At 37.8% G+C, this 11,669-nt stretch overlaps 1 protein-coding gene across 1 annotated transcript; it reads right to left on the reverse strand.

Moving 5' to 3' along the window:
• Window positions 1-2,287: 2,287 nt before the first annotated feature.
• Window positions 2,288-11,299, reverse strand: b4galt4 (UDP-Gal:betaGlcNAc beta 1,4- galactosyltransferase, polypeptide 4). The gene is made up of 7 exons (XM_084565324.1): window positions 9,654-11,299; window positions 8,042-8,519; window positions 6,587-6,819; window positions 5,870-6,057; window positions 5,599-5,721; window positions 4,244-4,348; window positions 2,288-4,128 (listed from the first exon to the last, which is right to left on the reverse strand). The coding sequence occupies exons 2-7, from the start codon at window positions 8,301-8,303 to the stop codon at window positions 3,993-3,995; spliced, it is 1,047 nt and encodes a 348-aa protein (XP_084421450.1). The 5' UTR covers window positions 8,304-8,519; window positions 9,654-11,299; the 3' UTR covers window positions 2,288-3,992.
• Between the last annotated feature and the right edge of the window lie 370 nt (window positions 11,300-11,669).

Consider the following 11,669-nt stretch of genomic DNA (forward strand, 5'->3'; position numbering starts at 1 on the left):
AAAACAATGAGCTGACAGATGCTGGAACTCTCACATGAGCTGAGAGAGAACAGTAAGGTTGGGTGATAATTCTGTGTGGATTCTGCAACAACAAGTAACCTCTTTCACCTACAAGCACTCATGTGATAGTTTGTTTCTGCAAGTATTCACAGGAGAAAAGTGGACTATCAAGAAGAGATTTGCACAAACTCTAGATTAAGCTGCTGAGGTGGACTAACATCCTGCAAAGAAATACCCTGATACTGTCAGGCAATACTAGGAATTTAAAAAACTCTCCTACCAATAGTTAAATCTTAACCTAAGAATACATGTGAAATCAGTCCACAAGATTGGAACCTAAAGCATTGAGACACTGCTTTGCCATAAATGACTGTTCTCCTTCATGAAGGTAACACCCCTTTAGTGAATTCTTACACTCATGCAAGGGTTACAATATTTACAAATGCAGTACACACTGCACTGGCGTTCTTCTGATGGGTCTGAATGATGTGGTATGTGGGTAGATCAGTGTTTTGAACTTGCAGTGTTGATATTTTTGTGTTTTGTGAATGTCACATGTGAGCTAGATGACCGGGCCTGGCCTCGGCAAGACAAAGATTTCTTTCTGCACCAGAGGAAGAGGAGATGACATCATTCTGTTCACACAAAGCCTCAGACATCCCCCTCTTTCTTTGCGCTAGTTAATACGAAAAAAAAGTGTCTATGGTAAGAAGACATTTCATTGTATGTGTGAATAATAAGGGGTTATTCTTGTCCTTACTTTTAGTCCATTGGTAGATGCCCTCTGTGTACTCAGAGTGATGCAATGCCTGGGTAGATTAGCAACATAGTTTAGCTATTTAGATATTTTTAAACTCCATTTTAGTCACTGAGTTAGTCACAAATCTGTATTTTTGAACATAAACGCCACACACCAGTATAATTTAATAATTTCTATAAATGATATATCCAGACTAATTTGGTGGACTGTGCACAGCTCCAGTGCACCAGCACAACAGCAATAATGTCAGGTGCAAAACGCATAATGCCCAAAATTGTCTTTTCATGCCCTGGATGCCAAAGCCTTTCTGTTAGAAACAATGCATTCTTTAGGAGCTAACTACTTTTGTGCTTTGATTGGCCTAAGAAATGCAGCACTGAATCTAATGTATCTGAAAATGTCTTCACTGTTACATAACTTTCACATACACAGCCTGGAGAACAAAACATCATAACTCTCTATTTATTCAGATCACTCTTCTTTTGTTGCTGTACCATCAGAAAAAAAAGCTGGCTTTCTAATTTATAACCATGTTTCCAAAAAGATTGGGATACCATGTGTAAATATAAACTGAATTTAATTAATAGTTTAAAGACAGTGGATCTGTTTAAAAATAGTTTTTTGTTTTAAATACTCATTTTCTAATGTAATTTTTGTGTCTTTATTTGAAAAGTACGTGAGAATGGAGACCAGAAGTCTCAGGAGGGAGGATGATATGAGACATGTTCAACCAGGTGAGCTATAGAGCTGCTCCTAATTTTAGGTTTACATTCACATTTTACACAGAACTACTGGCAAGAAACAGGGTTGTATTAAGAAATCATTTTTTTTCTTTCGCTCACGTTTACAGTTTTCCCATTATATGTTCTTGAGCTGTGTGTGAAATCTTCCCCCAGCCTAATAAAACTTAATGCATTCAAATTATAATCTGCTCGACAATAAAAGCTTTGTAAAATCTTTTTAAACAACACTTACAGGACACTTTCATAAGCACTTGTCAGAAGTGGAAGTCGTGCTCTCAGTGCCCCCACTGGTTAGATGTATGCACTGCAGTCTGTTACCATCTTTTGGAACTGTGCCATCATTCGCTGTATAGGCCTCTAGTACAACATAATACAGATTGTCATTTATACAATTCAGTGCTGGAAATAACCTTTTTTTTAGAGGCAGTTCATTTTATGATGAAAAATATCCGACATATCTGCAACTGGGATTGAATGGCTGAACTAAAGTTCAAATCCGATAGCATTATAGAAAGTTATAACAAACGACAATGCAAGCACTGGGAAATCAGTAGTGCAGAATAAAATAATAATTTAATAAGAATTTTCTTCCATGATCACCTGTCTCCCATCAGCCCACATTAAACATGACAGATCTCTAAACAAAGAGTTCTGAGTACTGGATGACATTTTGAATGAAATTCTTGAATCCATGTGATTTTCTTTGTGATAATCATGTGACAGAAACTTACGGAGGAGTTAAAAAAAAAAAACATATGCACTTGACATTTTTATTTATTTTTATTTTTATTTTTTTAAATACCATAGCAACAAATCCAAACATATATTCAGGAGTGACGTCGCCTCCTTGAACCAAACAGATGGTCAGGCCACCAGTTCAGTTGTAGTATTGCTCTTGAAAGAATCAAAATTTTCTGATGCATTAAATAAAAACATGTCATATTTGTAACACAACTACTGTTCTCTTTAAAGTGAAACAAACTCATTTAACAAATCTGATATGTGTATCTGACAAATTTCTAAGCAGCATGCAACAGGTCAACAATCAACTTTTCAAGATACGAATTTGTTCACATATGATAGAAGTGAGAACATTTTATATCAATTGGTCTTACAAGATTAAAATTAAGATTTTAAAATGTGAAAGTAATAAATAATCCATCACCCAATAATACCCCGTTAAATCAATCGCGTGAGGCCTTACATTAACGTGAAGAATTCGAAATCAGTTCTGTAAATAAAGGCAGCCCATGGCTCCTTTTATAGCAAGTAATGGCAAAACTAGTTTGAAGAATTTAGGTTGATTCTACAGCAGACAGATAAACAGAGTGAATACTAAGACCAGGACATTATTTCATACATACTTATTGCTTGAGTTTTTTTCTTCACCTGCAATCATGGTTCATTTGTCATCAGCTGCAAGACTATTTCATTTCATTCTGTACTTAAAATAATTCTGCTTGCATTTTTTTTGTTTTCCAAATCACGTACTTTATGCTAGAGAGAGCAGTAACGTTACTGGGAAAATGAGGAAGATCTCCAATATCAAGCATTATTTGAATTAAATGGATATCATTAATATGCTCAGCCTAACCCTAACCCATCATTCTGTTTTGCCCACATAGATATAGATACAGGTATATTTAAACCAAAATAAATCTAAAGTCATTTTAAATTTTTAGGCAATTAAAGGCACATTAAACTTACAAACTAATGCAGAGTTTCTTTTAAACATTCTCTACAAACTGTGTTCAACGTACTCAATACACATCTCTAATAAGTTCATAGTCTTAAAGAGTCCAAGCTGCCTGGAATCAAATCCAAGTATTAACATGGTCTCAAAGGCTTTGCACACAGAAGCAGGGGATCTCAGTCATCAGACTGGTCAGACCTGTATTCATGTTACTTTGATTTGAGCTCTGCGGGAAAACATAGAATGTGTTATGTAATGTATTGGTGGAAATATTAAATGTGAAAACTGTTAAGGAAGTGTGAGGGAGATAGTCACAGTCTGTACCTCCAAGGTAGACTAGGAGATTTAAATAGATATAAAATAAGCGAACATATCTCTTGGAGATTTAGGACCTACCTCAATGCATCCACATAAAGAAGCATAAAAATACAGTGTCTAGGCAAAAAATAAGGCCTGCGTGTCAACTAATCAATATCCGACAGCTGGATGTATCAGCAAAATACTTCGAACAATGCAGGGGATGGCAGTTAAAAGCCAACTCTGCTCAAAGCTAATAAGAAAACAATAAAAACTAAATTATTTTGTTTTGTTCTCCACGCTGGTAACAGTGTGAAGAATGGGAGGCTGCAGAATATGCAAAAACGAGTCAGCTAGCTCCAAATGTAATTGCTAGCTGAGATTTATGTTAATTAAAACAATGTGCATTCTGTGTGCTTAATATGTCCTCCTGTACATATATAGTGGCGTTTCTGCACTCAGTGGACTTGACTGAATAAAATGTTTGCTCTTTGAGATCTCAACTCTGTGGCTTACCAATGTCCACAGTAACATTCACATAAAGAGGCAGCTTCTCTACTGACAAAGTCTTGTACGAGCAGCTGTTAAGTCCGTCCTTCTTCCAAACTTGAGGTGTTCGTCCTAACAACCTCATTCTGGAAAGCAAAAAAAGAAGAATGTTGCAGCACAAATCAGGATGCATACATTTAATTAATATATAATATGCTTTAAAAAGTATAACTTGCTAGCCCCATCGTTACATTTACCCACCTGTCTTTGTTTATTTCATTGCCACTGTCCCTTTTGTGAAACACCATGGTATAGCGAGCAATGTCAGCAGGTGGTCGCACAATCTTCATTTTCTGCAGCTCAACCCTGCATGAAACCACAGCAAGGGATGAATGAGGGAATGTGCACCTGGTTGTGCAGCAACATCTGGTTTAAATTAAAAGGTACGGACACAGCAAACTGACATCACAGGGGCTGACTGTGACGAGGCCTCATGTCGCCGCGTCTTGAACACTTGAACACAACGTAAAGACTTTGGCCAGCGGCATAGACATTCTGTGTCTGTGTGAAAAAAAATAAATCTTCACACCAGCAGTTGGCTGTAGTATGTATGCGTCATTCAGAAATGTGCTAAGCTGCCTGAATAAAGCTGATCAGTTGGTCTAAAGCTTATTCATTCGAGATCAGGGATTCCCAAAGTGTGGTGCGCGCAAACTGCCTCTAGGGGGTGCGCGAGATGAAAAAATGCAATGACGGAGAAGAAGTTATCTTCTAACTAACTAACTTGAAAATCTCCAGATAGATGCCTATGCTCTTTGTTATTTATGTTGTGGGACGTGTGTAACTTTATTACAATTTAATTCAAATTACTGGCGTTCTAATTTTATTTCCATAACCGCTGTGTTATGATGACGGGGTTGTGTTAGCTCCACGGCCATTTAAAGTTGCTACAATTTTTGTTAATGCGGCTGAAAATATTAGCCATATTTCCCCCAACTTATCTGCTTTCTGCCTCTGAGCCTAAGCCTGAGCCTGTCATCCATCCTCTTTGCTCTTAAAAGTGGAAGCTTGTGCGTAACTTTGTTTCATTCTATTCAAAATGTTACAGTGTTTCAGTTTAATTCAAATGCAAGAGTGCGTTGTTGTGATCGTGATTATTTTGTTATATGTGTGTTCTGGTAACTTGAGCATGATTTAAACATGCTGCCTCTAATATGGCTATAAAAAAGCTTGTTGTGTTTTTTTTTTAAGGTGTGAGGGATTGGAGGTGCATCAGCGCGGTTGGGATATAGACGGGGGTGTGCGGCCAAAAAAGTTTGGGAACCGCTGTTCTAGATGATCATTTTGTTCAGTTCAGTGTGTGCCCTTTGAACTGGGTGTTTTATTTACTTAAAACATCCAGTTTATTTACTAGTCACTTTCATTTCTCGTTTACTTAGAAGATCAGTCTATCAGAGAGATCTCTCTCACCAACTCATTCTGCTGACGATTCAACATGCTGAATCAACTGAAAAGCTGTTGTCAGGGGTCCGACTAGTGCCAAAGATGGGGGATACACTGGGACACACAACTAGACACTCACCAATGGTCCAACAACAGAGTTGTTTCTCTCTCACCTGATACGGAGGTCATCATCTTCTCCGCCCCAGCCCCAGTAAGTGTTTGAGAATCCATTCACTTGAAGAAACTGATCTTTGGTCATGGCAGTAACTCCTCCAAAGTACCCTTTGTAACGCAGCCTGAGAGTGAAGATCATGATTAAAAAATAACTTGATAGCAGACCTTTCATGTTAATTGCTGAGATTTAAGTTAATATGTAAAGCAACATAAATGAAGTTTAAACACTGATTTACTCTTACAAGCATTTACTCTTAGTTGTGTACATACTTGTATCCTGTCGCATTCCGGCCGACCACCAAGTGTTTGGGCTGCTTGTCACAGACATATAAATTGTGATCATTTTCAGGAACGAGGTCCACATCATGGAAGACAAAGCACTCCCAACTGTAGTCCTTTAGCGCCTCCAAATATCCAACATTTAGTAACTTGGCACGGTTAAATGTTTCATCGCCAGCCTGTTAATATAAATAAATAAATTAAAAAAAAAGGAAAGATAGTCTGAACACAGCTACACTACAGAACAGCTGTACTTCAGGCAAATTATCTAATGCTACTTGTGTGGTCCAAGAAATACAATGAACTTGTACTTGTCAGTGTATATCTTTCATGATGAGAAACTTGTTGAAGTGGCTTCATCATATTCCGACTATTCTAGGGAAGGAGAATGCTAAGTAAGTGAATTTGAAGGAGATTACTGTAATCTATTCTGAACCCCTTCTACAAGCAATTCAGATAGTGCCTTAGTGAGAAACCAGGCAATACAGGAACTAAAACATTTTAGGCAATTTTTTTGTATAAAGATTCCTTTTAAAACATGTTGTCCTAATTGAGGGCTGTGGCTCAGTAGGTAGAGTGGGTTGTCCACGAACCAGAGGGTTAGCAGTTCGATCCCTTGCGTGTGCGCTTGTGTTTTTTTAACCATTAACTAAAGGCACAATATAATACAAGTCATTTCTATAACACATGCACTCTGCAGACAGATACCTGCTGGATGACATAAATTGCGTAATGTAGTTGCTGCCTCTGCAGGAAGGGGTGCAGGTGATGCAGGAGGTAAAGGAGGTGTCTCTCTCGGCTCCGATGTGGGATGAGGATTGCTACGCTCTGCCTTGCTGCACAGTCTGAGGGCTCATACTCGCCTTCAGTCACACCTTTGTTGTCTTTCTCCACATCCTTCATTTTCAGAGAGGATTCAAAGGTCAGCTTCGCAGCTCCTTCTGTAGAAGGAAACATTTACAAAACAGAAACCTTACACTATCCTGGTGTTGTATATGTGACACAAACACAGTAAGCAGAATAAGTCATGAAATTTGCTCCCTTCTTGGATCTATACCGACAGAAAGCATGTAGCATCTAAAAACATGATTCTCAAGTATTTTAAGATTAAAATTCCGATAATGCAGAAACAATACCTTTCACACAAAAATAATATAATGCCCAAGATCAAACAACAAATTTCATTAATACACAGGATTAGATGTTACAATCCCTTATGGCAAGATCACAGGCAAAACACATTTAGAGGCCCTGTCCAACTGAGAAACCCTAATAAACCTACAGTGAATCGGTTTTGAGATGTGACGATTAAATACAGTCTAAATGAACAAAGTAAATGCAGGCTTGTATGGCCCGCTCAGCAGCAGACAGGGGACAATTCAAACCTTGTGAAATATGAGCTAACCAAATAGTTCTGCTGGCTTGTATGTCCCGCTCAGCAGTTAAACAAACAAAGAAATATCGCTACCAACCAACATGAAGACATCAGATACCTGGTCTAGTCAACAGCAGTATGCAGCATGTCATTGGGGTTTTCAAGTGGGCACCTCCCTTCACCGATGTTTCGTTAAGTTAGACCCACGACACCTCAAGAAGGCTTAACAGTGAATTCCAGTGTCCTGGAGTCACGCCCATCCACGCTGCCACTGCACAACCCCGTTTTTCTCACCATTCAGCGACTATCAACAACTAATCTTTCAATAAATTAGCCTAGTCCCTTTATGTAGCATTCAAACGTACCTGATACGCTGATGCGGACTGAACCACGACCCACACAAACAAATCTACTGTGGTTTAAACAAATTGAAGCATAAGTTCCCCATTCTTTCAGCCATATTTAATGACATTTTAAGTATTGTGTCCTTGCATTTATAATCATGCACAGTCAACCATCACATTTTGACACACCACCCACTCCGTAGGAAAGATACTAGATAAGGTTGGTGCAAAACGTTTTTGTTTTTCAAACCATTCAACTTATCAACTACAGTTACTTCACCTTTGCTGTCATTTAGTCAGTGTAAAAGAAGATAACTTACAAGAAGATTAATAAAACTGAGTATAAACAAACCATTTCTATTTAGCAATAAGGCACCACGAGCAGATAGATCGAATTCATTTCTTAGAGGATGAACATTTTTCTTTTCTTGGGTGTGTACTTACGTAACAATGGAGACTCCTCAGGGCATTCAACTTTTTGTGATGGAGTGTTTAAAAGAACAGGAGCTGCTGTTCCCAAGTTTATTTTATCTCTCAGACCGTCTGCTCTTACGGGAGATTGTGTTGTGGCAGAAGAAACCGGAACCGATTTCATCGTTTCGCCAGAAAAGTTTGCAATCCATGCAACCACGGAGAGCGAGAGGACAAGCAGTACAAAATACTTGCCCCTGCGCAAAATCTTGCACAAAGGTGAACAGAAGCCCATGGCTGTGTGGCTTATTGACGTAGATGCTGACACAAAGATACTGACAGCCACAGATTCACTGACCAGTCATCCCATGGTGACAAAACATGTTGATGGACCTATAGAGTAGATAGTGATTATTCTGAAGTACAAAGATGTTATTGGTGAAACTCCAATGCAGAATCCTCAAAATCCATTTTCAGATGGTGAGGCCAAAAAACGTGAGCTCTGCAACAACTGCAAATAGATTTAAAGAAAAAAAATATTACTACCAAGAAAGGGCGTATTAGCATCATAATCTGATCTTCTCACAAAAAGCTACACCGATGAAGGGCTGGGGTTCGTACAAAAAAAAAAAAAAACACCCGAAAACAAACTAATATTCCAGATAAGTGTCTTGCCTATTTTTCTTTTCTTTACTAGTGTTCAGAGACTATTATCATGTTACGCTTTTGTGAAAAGGCCTCCTGAATGTTTTTGTATACCAAACAGTTTCCGGTTTCACAGGTAAATGCTGACGTGCCTTAGGAAAGGTTAGTGGAAGCACTTCAACTACCTAGTTTCTGAAAGTTATTCAGTTTAAAAGCAACACCTCTCACTTCAGAGTCTAGAAACAGAATTGTTATTTTCGGTGTCTTGTACAAAATATTTTAATTCTGCAATTAATGTGTACAACAACAGAAGCCAGTGCAGTTCATCTAGAGATGTTTGACGTAACGTATGGATAATAATAATAACAATAATAAACTTATAGATTAGTCTTGAGCTAAGCACTCAAACATAAAACTTGCCCCATATCAAATTTTTGTCCGAGCCACTATAAACAAACATGTGCTAACTATATCCATGCAGCTAGCTCATTACTAACAAGTCATGGGTGCTGTCGTTTGCAGAAAAACGTAACAAATAAATATGTTGAAGTCAAAAGCTCTGAGATATTTAGCTTAACGAGCCTCCGTTTTCACACCGCTTCTGTGTGTTGTAGTGTCTGAGGACAGAAACAAGCTAACGTTAGCTAGCTTGGAACAGTAACTCCATAATGTATCCATTTTTTTCATATTTTTTTCAATATGATGACCACTGAGGAACAGTAACATTACATCGCTGGCAGTTTCTTCCTCTACCCATCCGTATGGTCATAAAAGTTTACACCTATTCCGTACACTGGCTGTATCTCTGCCCAGATGAACTCCACTTTCAGAGCTACCGTAGCTGCTAGCTAGCTGACGAATACAGACGTAACTAGTAACATTTCGGCTGTCAGCAACGAAGGTTTACATATTTTTGTCATAAAGTCTTTCAGACGTTTAAAAATATCTTCAACATTTAGAAAAACAGGTTATTTTTTTTCTCCGTCATCTTTCTACTTACACACTAAGGTAGTCTTCTTCGAATCGCTTTGATTTTGAAAGCAGTATATAAACCGGAATGTATATGAAGCGTCTTGCTTGTTCATCAATGTGCTGAGCCTATGGTACCGGCCGAGCACATATTTGGGGAGATACTTCCTGTATGTAGTTTTCAAGATAAAAGTCGTCGAAGCTACATTTTGGTAACACCCATTTGCTACCGCATTTGCTAAACATACTAACACCAGAGAACTTCTAATCTGTAATACGGAAGCGTATTGCTGCCACACTGTAGAAAAAAAAGGCTCAATATTATGTAATTACATGAAAGTTTCTTGTTATAACATGATATTTTTCACGTTTTAACAAGATAAGTATCACGTTATTACATGAAATTATCATGTTATTTCATGAAATTATCACGTTATTTCATGATAATGATATTTTCATGTTATAACGTGAAAATATCATGTTATTTCAAGATAAAATATTTTCACGTTTTTACATGAAATTATCACGTTATTTCATGATAATGATATTTTCACGTTATAACGTGAAAATATATCTTGAAATAACATGATATTTTCACGTTATAACATGAAAATATCATTATCATGAAATAACGTGATAATTTCATAAAATAACATGATAATTTCATGTAATAACGTGATACTTATCTTGTTAAAACGTGAAAAATATCATGTTATAACAAGAAACTTTCATGTAATTACATAATATTGAGCCTTTTTTTTTTCTACAGTGTGTCAGCAACACACTAATACCAGAGAACGTCTAATATGGGGAGAAGTTCCACTCTCACTGAACTTCCGGGTTCTGAACTGTTGCAGTTCCACTCTGATTCCATATGAGGGCGCTCTCAGGACGAGTGCAGAATGAATGGCGGTCTATGGAGCAGTACCCCTCAAAATCCACTTTTCTCAGGATATAATTTTTTGTGCAGTAATTTGAATATTGAATTTGAAAGGAGATGCAAAGAAATTACACACTGCTGGGTGTTAGATTTTTTAGAGTCACTTATTTTGCTTTAAAAAGTATTTTAAAATGTCAATGACGTCATACACATCGTACGACCAGATACTGCTTTACGGCAATCCTTCAGTCACTGCTTTGGTGCTTTCGCGCTCTGCACTTTCTTTTCTCTCGAGGCATGGACAACACAGCTGACACGGGTAAATAATCGTGCTAGAAGAGTTTCTGTTTCGTTGTTTTAAAAGACCGGGCCGAAAAAAAAAAAACTTGGGCGAAAAAGTCCGTCTTAACATTCTGGTCCCGCTTCGGATGCCACGATGCCGTCAAGCGGGATCTGGTCGTAATCAGTCCTTCACTGACCAATCAGCGTTCATTAGCACAATGCTAGCGTGTTATGGGCAACAACAACTCAACCTGTAAGAAAACGAAAGGACATAAGTTCTCGTTCATTCAACTTTTGACCTATAACCCATGTTGAACTTGCAAAACCTACAATCAAATCTGAGATTTCTCAACGACAATCGGGTGAAAGAGACACATTTAGCCGTTTAGCTCCATAGAGTCCCATTCATGTTGCACTCATGGCGATCGCCCCCAGTGGAAATCTGGTGGAACTGCAACCAAAATTCGTTACAATGGGACTTAATAGAGAGTGGGAAGGCTCTCCGTAGACGGGCTCTGCTAATACACATGCTTCTTCTTCTTCTTCTTCTTGTTTTATGGCAGTTGGCAAACAACGTTTGGTTGCATTACCGCCACCTTCTGAAATGGAGTGTGGGTCTGAATACTATATGTCCCTATGCTTAAATGATCTTTATTAAACCAGTTCTTCTAAGAAAAGAAAAGAGAAACTTAAAACATACATCTCCAGATTTCTTTTGTAAAATATCATTTAATATTAAAGGAGTCTCTTCCTCTTCTAGTTGATGTCTTAACTGTTGCCTCTCATTACCATATCTAGTACATTCTACCATTACATGTTCTATGGTTTCCTGAGTGTTACATACACTACATCTCTAATACACATTTTTGTTTTTTTTTTCATATA

The sequence above is a fragment of the Chelon labrosus genome (assembly GCF_963514085.1).
Source record: "Chelon labrosus genome assembly, chromosome: 17".
NCBI lineage: Eukaryota > Metazoa > Chordata > Actinopteri > Mugiliformes > Mugilidae > Chelon > Chelon labrosus.